At 39.1% G+C, this 15,717-nt stretch overlaps 1 protein-coding gene across 5 annotated transcripts in view; it reads right to left on the minus strand.

Annotated features, from left to right (window-relative positions):
- LOC127435149 (ATP-binding cassette sub-family C member 9-like) overlaps positions 1–15,717 on the minus strand; it is a 52,068-nt gene that overhangs the window by 20,464 nt on the left and 15,887 nt on the right. For all 5 annotated transcript variants that reach the window (XR_007896136.1, XM_051688364.1, XM_051688365.1 and 2 more), the window contains 5 exons: positions 15,492–15,634; positions 15,146–15,260; positions 13,762–13,863; positions 12,562–12,634; positions 5,048–5,153 (listed from right to left, as the gene is read on the minus strand). Coding sequence is in view for 4 of the 5 variants with exons in the window: in XM_051688364.1 (XP_051544324.1) it covers positions 5,048–5,153; positions 12,562–12,634; positions 13,762–13,863; positions 15,146–15,260; positions 15,492–15,634 (539 nt within the window). In the remaining variant the exon portion in view is untranslated. The remainder of the gene's footprint in view (positions 1–5,047; positions 5,154–12,561; positions 12,635–13,761; positions 13,864–15,145; positions 15,261–15,491; positions 15,635–15,717) is intronic.

The following is a 15,717-nucleotide window of genomic DNA, read 5'->3' on the forward strand; positions in this document are numbered from 1 at the left end:
ATATGGCTGTGCAAAAACTTGTATCTCCTCTTCTACTCTTAAATCAAAATACTCTGACATCTTTGTTTAAATTGGCTTCAATTTGTTTTACGGCATTTGGTCTGAACAGTGTTTCTCCTGCTCAGTTTTAAACAGTGCTGCGGTTCTCACTTCTTCACTTCTCGCGTGAACATGCCAACGCCAATACGTCACACGAGAGGCCGCGTGACCTCAGCCCTCTCGTGTATGTGCATACCACTGCAGAGATTATTTATAGTTATTTATAGTTAAAAAGTACTTAAATATTGATATTTTTCGCACTAAAAACTATCGTATTGCTTTATAAGACATTCATTTAACCACTGGAGTCGTATGGATGACGTTAATGCTTATTGTCTGTGCTTTCGTGTTAAAATCCACATCCATTATAAGGACCTATTCAGCGGAAATATTTTTAAATTTTTCTTCAAATGTTATCTGCTGAAGAAAGGAAGTTTATATACATCTGGGATGGCATGAGGGTGAGTAAATTATAAGAGAATTTTTGGGTGAACTATCCCTTTAATACCCAATGCAATAAAAGCATTTATTGAAACCAAGCTGCAAAAACACCTTGTTCTCTTTCGACTTTCCTACGTAACTAGGGGGTTCATTTATTCATGACCGACTCTACAGCAACAACATCAACTACTACTTTACGTCATCACATCAACGCACCCTTGGCACCGACCACTGCTGCTCCGTTCGTAAAATAAAAAGAGAGAGTAAGACAAGCCTAGTGTGGCCTACTAACCATTTCTGAACACCAAAGGGGACCCATCTGAACTATTTTGAATAATTTTTGTATATAATGATGCACTAGACAGACGTCTTAGACCGTTGTAATGTATTTTGCGCTGCTTTTAAAGAAAGTAACCAGTTTCATTCATGAATGTTTTAAATGTCATGACTGTTTGATAGTTTATGGTGCTGCTGTGCTTGAGTGAACAGTTTAATATATTCAAATGCAATGTGTTGGATGTGTGTTATGTGTAAACCCTGAAATTTAGTTTTATAATATTGTGGAGCTTGATCATTCTCTTCTGATTGAGTTTCAAATATGGCTGTATTTGAGGGGCTGCACAATGTTAGCCAGTTAGAACAGTGGGCATTTGCGTTGAAGTTTAAAGGGGACGCTGAGGCCAAAACCAAGCGTTTCAGTGGAAAATGATCATATATTACTAAATTAAAATAATAAAAAAAGAGCATGTCATGACCCCTTTAAAATTTATAAATGTCATTGCATTATATAACAAAATATAAAAACAAGTGGCACAAGCACACTTATTAAGCAGTTTATTATATTTGTTAGGTTTAAAATGATAAAACAAGCAACGGACAGTGAATTTGATAACACACAAGCTAAAGTTGGTCAAAGATTGCTAAGTTTTAAATGCTACTGATAATATAATAATGGTACTTGAGGGTAATACATCCACTAAAAATGACCATGCAACCAGTTTGTTAAAAGTAATTGCAAAAATGGCTCAGAAAAACTTAATCTAGTCCTAATACAAGATGTAGCATCATTTATGTGCACATACCAATTGGTTTAATATTTTGTTATTTAATACAATGAGATTAATATATTTTACTGTAAAGTGTGACTTACATTTCTGAACACTTTTTGAGGCCACTGAATATAAATCCCTTGCAAATCAATGGATTATAAACAACTACTGTATGCAGATCTGCTTGGTTTTGCTCATAAATGCTAATCAGAGACCATCTCCAGCATAGGCTGACAGATGGAGATATTCACAGAGAGAAAAGCATTTCCTTTGTGTGGTGATAACACAGAGGGGAGAGAATGACATGTGGGAGAAAAGGACAGAAAAAGGTTAAAGATTAATGGATGGAGTAAACAAAGTCAAAATTAGGGGGTTCTGAAAACACACCCACCCACCCACACACACACACACACACACACACAAGGAGTTAAGATGGCTCCACATACATCTGTGTATGCACAACGTGGTACATACATCATAATAATAGCAGATGCAATGGACAGCAGAATATATATATATATATATATATATATATATATATATATATATATATATATATATATATATATATATATATATATATACATGTGTGTTTTAACAGATGAAGGCTTTGATTAGCATCTGATGTGTCTGGCATACACATGTACACCTCCCTTGTTTTCTGGTACACAAACACAAACATTTAAAAATAGATTAACTGCTTTAGGGGTTGAGAGAAAGGAGAGGTGAATTTTGGTTCACAACTTCACTATTTGTTAAGTGAAAATACAAACAGCAAGCCCTTAAAATCTGTTATACAGTATATACACCGATCAGCCACAACATTAAACCCACCTGCCTAATATTGTGTAGGTCCCCCTCATGCCGCCAAAACAGCACCAACCCGCATCTCACAATAGCATTCTGAGATTATATTCTTCTCACCACAATTGTACAGAGCGGTTATCTGAGTTACCGTAGACTTTGTCAGTTCGAACCAGTCTGACCATTCTCTGTTGACCTCTCTCACCAACAAGGCATTTCCATCCACAGAACTGCCCCTCACTGGATGTTTTTTATTTTCAGCACCATTCTGAATAAATTCTAGAGACTGTTTTGTGTGAAAATCCCAAGAGATCAGCAGTTACAGAAATACTCAAACCAGCCCATCTGGCACCAACAATCATCCATGTGATTATCTAATCAGCCAATCCTGTGGCAGCAGTACAGTGCATAAAATCATGCAGATATGGGTCAGGAGCTTCAGTTAATGTTCACATCAACCATCAGAATGGGGGAAAAATGTGATCTCAGTGATTTAGACCATGGCATGTTTGTTGGTGCCAGACGGGCTGATTTTAGTATTTCTGTAACAGCTGATCTCCTGGAATTTTCACACACAACAGTCTCTAGAATTTTCTCAGAATGGTGCTGAAAATAAAAAACATCCAGTGAGGGGCAGTTCTGTGGACAGAAATGCCTTGTTGATGAGAGAGGTCAGCAGAGAATGGCCAGACTGACAAAGTCTATGGAATGCTATTCTGAGATGTGGTTTGGTGCTGTTTTGGCGGCATGAGGGGGACCTACACAATATTAGGCAGGTGGTTTTAATGTTGTGGCTGATAGGTGTATATATATACAGGTGCATCTCAATGAATTAGAATGTCGTGGAAAAGTTCATTTATTTCAGTAATTCAACTCAAATTGTGAAACTCGTGTATTAAATAAATTCAATGCACACAGACTGAAGTAGTTTAAGTCTTTGGTTCTTTTAATTGTGATGATTTTGGCTCACATTTAACAAAAACCCACCAATTCACTATCTCAAAAAATTAGAATATGGTGACATGCCAATCAGCTAATCAACTCAAAACACCTGCAAAGGTTTCCTGAGCCTTCAAAATGGTCTCTCAGTTTGGTTCACTTGGCTACACAATCATGGGGAAGACTGCTGATCTGACAGTTTGTCCAGAAGACAATAATTGACACCCTTCACAAGGAGGGTAAGCCACAAACATTCATTGCCAAAGAAGCTGGCTGTTCACAGAGTGCTGTATCCAAGCATGTTAACAGAAAGTTGAGTGGAAGGAAAAAGTGTGGAAGAAAAAGATGCACAACCAACCGAGAGAACCGCAGCCTTATGATTGTCAAGCAAAATCGATTCAAGAATTTGGGTGAACTTCACAAGGAATGGACTGAGGCTGGGGTCAAGGCATCAAGAGCCACCACACACAGACGTGTCAAGGAATTCGGCTACAGTTGTCGTATTCCTCTTGTTAAGCCACTCCTGAACCACAGACAACGTCAGAGGCGTCTTACCTGGGCTAAGGAGAAGAAAAACTGGACTGTTGCCCAGTGGTCCAAAGTCCTCTTTTCAGATGAGAGCAAGTTTTGTATTTCATTTGAAACCAAGGTCCTAGAGTCTGGAGGAACGGTGGAGAAGCTCATAGCCCAAGTTGCTTGAAGTCCAGTGTTAAGTTTCCACAGTCTGTGATGATTTGGGGTGCAATGTCATCTGCTGGTGTTGGTCCATTGTGTTTTTTGAAAACCAAAGTCACTGCACTCATTTACCAAGAACTTTTGGAGCACTTCATGCTTCCTTCTGCTGAAAGATGCTGATTTCATTTTCCAGCAGGATTTGGCACCTGCCCACACTGCCAAAAGCACCAAAAGTTGGTTAAATGACCATGGTGTTGGTGTGCTTGACTGGCCAGCAAACTCACCAGACCTGAACCCCATAGAGAATCTATGGGGTATTGTCAAGAGGAAAATGAGAAACAAGAGACCAAAAAATGCAGATGAGCTGAAGGCCACTGTCAAAGAAACCTGGGCTTCCATACCACCTCAGTAGTGCCACAAACTGATCACCTCCATGCCACGCCGAATTGAGGCAGTAATTAAAGCAAAAGGAGCCCCTACCAAGTATTGAGTACATATACAGTAAATTAACATACTTTCCAGAAGGCCAACAATTCACTAAAAATGTTTTTTTTTATTGGTCTTATGATGTATTCTAATTTTTTGAGATAGTGAATTGGTGGGTTTTTGTTAAATGTGAGCCAAAATCATCACAATTAAAAGAACCAAAGACTTAAACTACTTCAGTCTGTGTGCATTGAATTTATTTAATACACGAGTTTCACAATTTGAGTTGAATTATTGAAATAAATGAACTTTTCCACGACATTCTAATTTATTGAGATGCACCTGTATATATATATATATATATATATATATATATATATATATATATATATATATATATATGTATATATATATATATATATATATATATATATATGGACACCCAAATACCGCAACCATGTGTGCTTGTTGAGCATTTAATTTCAAAACCATTGCAACAATGTTTGGGCACAAAAGGAGATATCCCTTTTGGGTGACACAATCAAACCTGTTAATTAAAAGGGGGCATCCATTTTTTTAATACAGATGACATACTATACTATAAAGTATTTTATACAGTGAGTTTCAGTTTATACAGTATGTGAATATGTCTTTGTGTGTGAAATCTCTCTCACTTGCTCCAGAAGACTTTTCCACTGATCGTCTGCATCTCTCCAAGCATGGCCAACAACAGAGATGATTTCCCACAACCTACCTGGCCCACGATCATTGTCAGCTGACCTGAAGAAAAGGGCAACAAGAGGAAGGTTAATTACAGATTTATATGTACAGGTTTCACCCCTGCGGATAGTTTTTTTTATGTATACTGTCAATGGGGGATTGTAGGACTACAGCAGGCAGCAGGGTGCCCATCTGTTGGTTGGCTTGCAGCTTGTTCAGGCTCAGTTCAATGCTTTAATGAGGCTTCTGAATTACTAAACCAGCACAGCAAATCATGTGCAGAGACATGAAATCTTCAGTATTAAAGTGTTAGTTCACCCTAAAAATACAAATTCATTTACTCACCCTCATGTTCCAAAGCCGTATTTCTTTTTTTCTTCTATAGAACACAAAAGGGGATGTTAGGCAGTTCAGTATGTTAAGTCTCAATCACCACTCACTATCATTGCATCTTTTTCCATACAATGAAAATGAATAGTGACAGAGGCTCATGTCCACCTCCATTTGTGTTCCACAGAAGAAAGAAAATCATATGGGTTTGATACAAAATGCAGGAGATTAACTGATGACAGAATTTTCATTTTTGGTTGAACTATCCCTTTAAGCCTTAAGTACAAAGACTTTGTTTGTTTGCGTTTGACTGACAGTAGGGTTTTCTTAACAGGGACAGCAGATCTGGTACATTTAGTGTGTTGTTAATTAATGTGTATTCTCCAAACATAACACCTTTCATGACAATTTATTATTTGTTGTACTTTTGTATGTCTTACTACATTTGTATATGTCTAATGTCTTTATACATACATCTCTTTTTACATATGTTTTGTTTGCTTTTTCTATACTTCTATTTATGTATCTAATTTACTTTTTACATACATTTGTTTTTGACTTTTGTCCACTTCTATGGACATATAGCTCTATAACTCTTTAACTAATATATTTACATTTAATGCAACATCTTGTGGAGTACAAAAATAATCTTGTTGTACCTGTACAATGACAATAAAAACAAAATAAAAAATACTCTTAGAGACCAAGAGTGTTTGTTATGTTTGCGTTGAAAGTGCCTGCCAATTCAGTCACACTAAGGTGACTTTGTAACTGCAAATGAGTATGAGTGATGTTCCTTAAAGTGCAAAAACTAAGCAGTCATGTGACGCCATGCGAGGTTCGGACATGTGAATGGCGAGCTCTGCACACTTTGTTAGTTTTAATACTTTTTATGTCATAAATCGGTGAGATTCGATACACCCTGATCCTTAACTGTTCTAGGAAGACAATATGTCAAAGAATTCAAAATCCTCGGGCTCTGGAGACATTAAAAGACACTTATGGGCTCAAGCTGATGCCCCGGACAAGGCCGCGGACCAGGGAGCCGATTTGGCCAGAGAAGTGAAGGAAATTCGGTGAGAATTGTTGAACGTGTCGGCAATACTGACGAAGGTCGTTGCTGACTTGGAGGATCTTTCTGTATTACATCGATCGATCACTGCCATGGAGACGAAATTCACTGAGGTGGTTACAAGAGTGGTGGATGTCGAGAAACGGATTGATTATCTGGAGTCATCAGAGAGGGAATTAGCTGCTAATCTGCTAGCGACCAAGGTGGATTTGGAGTGCATCTGGGAGAAGTTGGAAGACTTGGAGAATCGTAACCACCGGAATAACATCCGAATTGTTGGAATTCCTGAGGACGAAGAAGGTTGGGATATGGTGAAATTCCTGGATGGGCTCTTTCCGAGTCTGTTCGACATAACAGGCCATAAGCTGGAAATCGAGCGAGTTCACAGGGTTCCAGCTCGGCGATCCGCAGAGGGAGACAGGCCCTGATCAATTCTGGCCAAATTTCTAAGATCATCCGATAAAGATCTCGTGTTATGCGAGGCGAGGAGTAAGGGAGGGCTTTCTTGGAAGAACTACAGCGTTTTCTTGTTCCCAGACTTTGCGAATTCGACAAGAGGGAAACATGATTGATTCAAGGAATGCAAGAAACTCTTACATCAACGGAAGGTCACTTTTGCATTGATGTGACTTGGAGGATCTTGCTGTAATACGTCGATCGATCACTGCCATGGAGACGAAATTCACTGAGGTGTTTACAAGAGTGGGGGATGTCAAGAAACAGATCGATTATCTGGAGTCATTGGAGAAGGAATTTGCTGCTAATCCGCTAGCGACCAAGGTAGATTTGGAGCACCTCTGGGAGAAGTTGGAAGACTTGGAAGAAACGTAACCGGCAGAATAACGTCCGAATTGTTGGAATTCCTGAGGACGAAGAAGGTCGGGATATGGTGAAATTCCTGGACTGGCTCTTTCCGAGTCTGCTCGACATAACAGGCCACAAGCTGGAAATCAAGCGAGCTCACAGGGTCCCAGCTCGGTGATCCACTGATTCTGAGATAATCCGATAAAGATCTCGTGTTACATGGGGCGAGGAGTAAGGAAGGGCTTTCTTGGGAGAACCACAGCATTTCTTGTTCCCAGACTTTGCGTATTTGACAAGAGAGAAACGTGATCGATTCAAGGAATACAGGAAACTCTTACAGCAACGGAAGGTCGCTTTTGCACTGATGTTCCTGGTCAAATTGAGAATAGACGCTAAGGATGGCCGTAAAGTATTTACATGTCCCCAGCAAGCGATGTCCTTCATAAAGTCAATGGACTGAATAAGTTATTTTGTGGTACTCACGTTACAGCCAAGTGGACCAGCTCACTGAACATCCACTTGATTGTCCGAGGAAGCTGAGTGCCTTTTTTGTTTCTTTTTGTGCTGGTTCTGCCTAGCGTATGGAGTTTGTTTTGTGTAGTAACACTCCTTTGGGACAGTGTTGTGGATGAATCTGCTCGTTCTGTGTGCTTATGTCTCCTATTGGTTGGAGTTTGTTTTGTGGAGTATTTCTTGCAGGACATTGGAGTGATTGTGTCATTTGTTGCACTTATGTAGGCAGTCGAATGGGCCGGCTTACTGAACATTCGTTTGACTGTTCGAGGAAACTGAACAGCCTTTTTTTGTGTGTGTGTGCTGGTTCCGCTAGCGGCTGGAGTTTATTATGTGGAGGAACACACCTTCGGGACAGTTTTGTGGATGAATCTACATTTTCTTTGTGTTTATTCTGCCTATTGGCTGGAGTTTGTTTTACAGATTATCTTCTGTTTTGTAATTCTGTTTTAGAAAATTTGTGTAGAAACACCGGACTTGAGCAATCCGATGGCAAATTTGTCACGGGGGTTCTCATAGGCATACATGGAATGTTTGAGTTTAAAGTGATGGGCAGGGTTAATGTGCATGTTTTTCTTTTTTCTGTTTGTTTGGTTCGGGGGAGGTTTGGGGTTTGTTTGTTGCACTAATGTTGGAATGTGGTCTTTATCATTTTATTTTTGACACACAATCTATTTTTTCTAATATGTCAAAATGTCAAATGTTAGTATGAGTGGATTGTCTCTCTCCATGTGGAATGTGAACGGGTTGAGGCACCCCATAAAAAGAAGGAAAGTTATTTCTCTTCTTAAACGTAAGAAATATGATATAGTGTTTCTTCAAGAAATGCAACTTTCCACGCAGGAAGCTGAAAAATTTGGGAAGATATGGGGTGGGCATGTTTTCTTTAATGCTGGCTCAAGTAAGAGCAGGGGAGTCATTACACTGATAAGTAAGCATCTTCAATTCAAATGTCTCAAACAGATTAAAGATAAATTAGGAAGAGTCATTATTGTTTTAGCAGAAATTCCGGGGCAAAGTTTGATTTTGGCTAATATTTACGTACCTAACGCTGATGATCAGGGCTTTTTTATATATCTTGAAGGGATGTTGCAAGCCGCTGGCACCCCTCATGATATAATATTGGGAGGAGACTTTAATCTATTGATGGACTCAGTCCTTGATCATATTGAAGCAAAAGTGTGTAAGCCCCCTAGAGCAACACTGACGCTTCACAGGATGTGTAAAAATCTTTTTCTTACAGATATTTGGAGACTTTTGATCCCATCTGGTAGGGACTATACATTGTTTTTCATCAGTCCATAAGATTTATTCTTGAGAAGTCCCTCATTTCATCTGTTGTTGATTGCTATATAGGAAATATCTTAGTCTCAGATCACACCCTGGTGAGTTTAGAGGTGTTAAAAAAGAATTCATATAGTTGGCGCTTTAATGTATACCTTTGGCAAAATCCTGAATTTCAACAAATGTTAAAGGCTGAAATCAGTGTTTATATGGAGACCAACTGGTCCTCAGTATCCTTTGTTGGCATGGCTTGGGAGGCACTTAAGGTGGTTCTTAGGGGTCGGATCATACAGTATGCCTCATTCATCAAAAAATACAAAGCACGAGAACTTGTGGAGTTGGAAGGGAATATTAAAAGTGCCGAGGCAGAGCTGAAGCACCGAATGTCGTCTGATGGCCTCAGTGAATTGACCAGATTGAAATACAGATATAATACTATTTTGTCACGGAAGGTGGAGTTTTGGTTATTCAGGGCAAGACAGTCATACTTTGAATCGGAGGACAAAGCAGGGAAGCTTTTGGCTAGATATATAAAGCAGAGAGAGTCTTTTTCTACCATTCCCTCAGTGAAATCTACTGGTGGTGAAATATTTACTTCTGCCATTGATTTTAATAATGCTTTTAAAGAATTCTTGATCTCTATAGTTCCTCGTCTTCATCTACTAATGAAGATATTAGAAACTTTTTGGAACCATTAGATCTCCCTAAACTGACGACTGAGCAAAAAAAATTCTCTTGATTCTGAGATAACCTTGGTGGAGCTGGTCCGGGGCCAGACGGCTTTGCCGCTGAATTCTTTATATCTTATGTTACAGAACTGGCTCCACTTTTCTTAGAAGTTTATATGGAATCATTAAAGAATGGAAAGCTTCCACCAACCATGACACAATCCCAGATCATTCTGATTCTTAAAAAGGACAAAGATCCAAGCGAGTGTAAGAGTTACTGTCCAATTTCCCTGATCCAGCTAGACGTAAAAAAATTGTCAAAAATTTTGGCTAACTGATTAAGTAAAGTTATGACATCTCTTATACATATAGATCAGGTGGGGTTTATTCAGGGCCACAGCTCTTCTGATAACATTAGGCCTTTCATCAATATTATGTGGTCAGTGGCGAATGATCAGACTCCGGTCGCTGCCATCTCACTTGATGCCAAAAAGGCATTTGATATGGAAGAATGGGATTATCTTTTTAAGATTTTAGAAATATACAGGAATACTTATATTGGATGGATTAAGTTACTTTATAGACACCCGGTAGCAGCGGTACAAACAAACTGACTAATTTTAGATTATTTTACTATGGATAGGGGCATCTGGCAGGGTTGCCCTCATTCTCCATTATTGTTCTGTCTTGCCCCAGTACCATTAGCAGCCACAATAAGAAAGGAAGATGATTTTCCAGGGGTGGTGCGGGAGGTATGTCACATAAGCTGTTGCTTTATGCAGATGATATTTTATTATTCGTCTCCGACCCTACTAGATCTATGCCTTGCCTCAACAGAATTATTAATTCCTTTTCTAAGTTCTCAGGATACAGAGTTAATTGGTCTAAATCCGAAGCTTTGGCTCTGACAGCGTACTCTCCGGTAACGACTTTTCAGCCAGGCACCTTCCAGTGGCCCAAACAGGCATTAAGTATTTGGGTATTTTATTCCTAGCAATTTTGTGTGATTTAGTTAGTTAATTTTGGCCCTTTAATAAAAAGGTTTTCGAGCGATGTGGGCAGGTGGGCTTCATTACATTTATCTATGATCTATGAAGGTTAATGTTATTAAAATTAATTGTATTCCAAAATTCAACTACCTGCTACAGTCTCTCCCTATACATGTCCCTCTCTTATTTCAAGCAATTTGATAGTATAGCGAAGTCCTTCATTTGGAATAAAAGTCCCAGATTAAATTTCAGTAAGCTGCACAGGCCGATTGACAAAAGTGGGCTAGGCCTACCCAAGATTTTGTTTTATTATTATGCATTCGGTCTCAGACATTTTGCTCATTGGTCGCTTCAACCTGAGAGAGCCCCTCCCTGGTTTTGTATTGAACAGGAAGTTCTTGCCCCTATTTCGCCATTGCAAAGCCTTTCTATCAAACTAACCGGAGAAGTTAAGTTACACCCCGTTATCTCGCATGTGCACTCGGTATGGACAAAGGTGTCCAGAGTGTTTAATTCGTACATTTATATAAATGTTGCCTCAAGCATATGGCTGAACCCAAAATTATGTATTAATAAGTCCCCTTTCTGCTGGTCAGAGTGGATTGTGAGGGGGTTGCTACACTCGGTGACCTATATGAGAGTGAAGTGTTGAGATCCTTTGAAAATTTGATTCAACATTTTATGATTCCCAGATGTCAGTTTTTTAGGTATTTACAGCTGTGCCACCTGCTCTGTACTATTTTTGGGAGTAGCATACACCCTCCTAAAGCGGCAGACAGTCTGGGAGAGGTAATTACTGCTTTTGGAAAAGGTCATGAGGCATCGGTGTATTACTCCCTGCTAATTCAGAGTCTGGCAGACGGAGCTTTAACTTCTATCAAAAGATTATGGGAGAAAGATTTAAACTTGGTATTGGAAGAGGGAGTGTGGCTAGGATTTAAAAAAATGTCAAGTGTGCATCTAGAGATGCAAGGGTGTGCCTTATGCAATTCAAGATTTTACATCGATTCTATTGGACCCCCTCTAGATTTTATAGGCTTAAAGACACACCCACCTGCTGGTGATGTCAATCAGAAGATGGAGACACAACCCATATCTTTTGGTGGTGTGTTAATATCCAAGAATTTTGGTTGAAGGTTCAGAGTTTTATGTGTGTATTGGGCACTCAAATTTCATTTTGCCCCAGACTCTGTATTTTAGGCGATGGGGCGGTCATCAATATAGAATAAGCACATAAAAAATTGGGTCCTAACCAGCATCATGAAGTCGGCTGGAGCACCCCCATTTCAGGAGTAGTGCTTGGAGATGGGGAGGGCTTTTGAAGAAGCGTCATCTAGAAGACTGGGGAATTTGGACTTGTTTGTGGGGAAATGGGGCAAATATCTGGTGTTTTTGGAGGGCTCTCAGGGAGGGACAGTGAAGAGAGAGGTGTAGTGGTTAATGTGTGTGATTATATATATATATATATATATATATATATATATATATATATATATATATATATATATATATTTTTTTTTTTTTTTTTTTTTTTTTTTTTTGTGTGTGTGTGTTGGGTCTATAATCATGTGTGACCACTGGGATGTTGTTGGGGATTGGTGGGGGTTAAGTATTAATTCTGTTTTTATATGTTTTTCTTTTCTTTGTTTAATATATGAATCAATAAAAATAAAAAAATTAAATCACAAAAGAAAAAGTGCAAAAACTAGAGATGGGCATAGCCCAAAGACAAAAGACAGGTATGCAGTAATGTCATTCATTGTATAAAAGTACATTTTGGGGGTTTCCTGTGCTTTGAAGCAGTATACCTGTTGGGATTCGGATGTTGATATCAGACAACGTTGACAAGTTGCTTCCCCACGTGAAGAAACCATCATTCACCTGAATGAGACATAATAACACATACAAATAAAAAGCACTTTACAAAGATGACAACAAACCAGCACTCTCTCCATCCTGGTGTGATGTGATCACATTTTCATCTCTGCTTGTACAAGCTTTTGGTCAAATTTACATCTTCCGGATGTGCTCTAAATTTTATTTTCCCAATGTTTATTTACAGCAATTATAACACTCCCATCAGAACAGCACAGTAGGCCAGAATGAAATACTGGGAAAAGGAGAACAGTGAATGATCTAAAACATCTGTAAGAGCAAGACAGAGCAAGAGAGCGAGAGAGAGAGAGAGAGAGAGAGAGAGAGAGAGAGAGAGAGAGAGAGAGAGAGAGAGAGAGAAGGAGAGGATAAATTTGGGAGGAATGGTTGAGACTGAGATGTGATGGAGTGTAAATGTCAGAGTAGATTAGGCCATATTCATAACAGAGTGAGCGGATGTGACAGTGGGACAGTGTGAGAGAGTGCACGCAGGCTTACAGGACATGTGTGCATGTGTGTTGATGTGTTCGGCCACTAGGCTCATTAGCAAAGAGGCTAGTGCAGTCCAGAGGGATACAAAAGGAAACGGACCCTCCAGGGAACAAAAGACAGAGGAGAAACAAAACAAAATAAACAGTTAAATTAATGTCCTTCTGATTTTTTGACTTTTTCTTCTCGTGAGAATCCCAAACTGCACTCAGAGGAAAGCTGAACCCAAAGCACCTTTAACTAAAGCCATGTCTGAGAAACAATCACAAACTCCATATGGGGAATTTCAAACCAGCTGAGAAAGGAAAGAACATGCTGTTAGGGATGGGCATAAGTACCCGAGTACTCAAAAACTCAGCAACGATTAAAAACACAAATGCAAGAGTCACCACTATATTATAGGTTTTCCCCACCTTCAAAAGCCCAATCTAACCCCTGTGTGAGTCTATGTGGGGTTTAAAAGCTTGTTTAGACACAGTAGGATTAGAGCAACCAATTGGCTGTGTCTTGACTGGGGAAGGTTATTGGCATCTGGATGAGAACATGCAGATCCTGAGCTCTCTTAATGAACTTCAACATGTGCTCTATGTCTGTGAATGAGGCCCTGAGAATCAGGGCTGATGGGGTCTTTGCTGACATCTGACCTGTACAGCGACATCCTCGGTCTCTGTGGGCCGCAGCTGTCTGCGCATGGGCTGCTCGTAGTTATCCATGCGATACCGCCCCTTTCTGTTAAACACCTTAGTCTATGATGATAAAAAGAAAAAGAGAGAGATTGAGGGAAAAGTTAAAGAAAGTGAAAAGTACATATCACATGCCTCTCCAATTTCAGAACCATGAGATGGGGCTCCACCAACACATAGTGATGTCATTGTGGACAAACAGATGAAGACAAAAAAAGATGTTATTTTGGGCATTTTTCATTCTCTTCAGTACTTTTCTCTTTATTTTGCCTGTTACGTGCTAAAATATTTTCAGTTCATCTTTCAAGATTTTTGTCATTTAGAAAATATTAATCTGATGGGCTACAGCAAGTCCACAGAAAGTTAGAGCTGCTCTTACCAATTCTTTACACTGACCAAGTTACAGACTACAGCAACTCTGCCATGACAATCATTGCGCATCTTAGTTTCAGTCCACTGTGGACACGAATCAACAATCAATATGGATCGCACATTATCCACTGTTTTTGCGGTTGCGTGTAAACACATGGTATATTTGCAACATAGATGTGGCTTTTATGTAATGTAAAACAGCTCTAGATAGGGAAATGTACCCATAGAATAATTGGCTCATAATGCCGTGAGGGGGCCCTCATATAGGGTCAGGGCTGTGGGGGTGTCCCATAGACCAGTATGAAAAATTTAGTCCAGCGCCAGCAAGCAACCACCTAGCAATTCCCCAACAACCACCCAGAACACCCTAGCAACTTCATAGCCGTTTATCAACATGTAATCATTTTTGCCTTAAAAACAATCTAAAAACATTCTTTCTATTTCTGAGCTTAAGAAAAGCTGTTCTGATACATGCCAAAGATATTAAGAAACTAAGAAAAGCTCTGAAGAATATCATAGCCTTGACACACTAAGCAAATGCAAAATCATAAAACACCCCACTCAGTTTGACATTAACAGTTTTTGCATCAGTTTTTCCACGTTCTTAATTTATTTTCCCCACTTATTCCTAATTTAAAATGGTATTACATTTTGACATATAAAAAATATACATATTCATATATAATGATCATAATGTTTACTTGAAGAATATTTGCACATTTGATTACACTGTTTCAGTTTAATTTATTATGTTTATTATCTGTGCTAATTCTTATGTGATCACTATATTATCCCCAGATTTCTTATTACTATCCATTTCTTGTAGCTGGCCCTTGAAGAGCAAGGAGTATCTTATTTCTACTTAAAAGACTCTGAAGAACTCCTGGAAAAGCTCAGCTGAACCTGGAGGCTTGGAATAGGTTATGAGTATTAGGGAATGTCTTTAAGTCTAAATCTGTGTGTCGGCACTCACATCCCCTGGGTATTTGTATTTCTTGCTGGACTCTAGAGGCATGGACATATCTCCATTTCTCCAGCTGTCATCTCCAATCTCATCACTCTGCAGAAACTCGCCAAGCTTCTGTACACTGCAGGATACAATGTAAAGGTCAATGAGTATATACATACACATTTACTGTATGCATCACACTACCTGTGCTGAACACACTTTATTACAATATTCCCAATTGAAAAATAATAAAATCCCACCAAATAACCTTTATAGAAAATGTGACAACCAATAAGTGAAGTCAATATATGGCTTATATCAATATACCAATATAAAGGAAAATTATGGACTTGTTTAGTTAGCTACATACCTTACCAGGGCCTTGACTGCAAACCTGACCACCGTGGACAAAAGAAATAGTGGAGTGACCAGGATGTGAAACAGAGCCAAAGATGCAAATGCTTTAGCTGGGCTGAGCCTGACCTCCTCTATATAGGCATGTGTGACAAAGGTCTATAAGAAAACAGACACAATGCTTTAAGAAACTTGGGAATGCATGGTCCACAGAGCATGAAATACAAAGAGTAAAACTGATT

Source organism: Myxocyprinus asiaticus, chromosome 45 (genome assembly GCF_019703515.2).
Source record: "Myxocyprinus asiaticus isolate MX2 ecotype Aquarium Trade chromosome 45, UBuf_Myxa_2, whole genome shotgun sequence".
NCBI lineage: Eukaryota > Metazoa > Chordata > Actinopteri > Cypriniformes > Catostomidae > Myxocyprinus > Myxocyprinus asiaticus.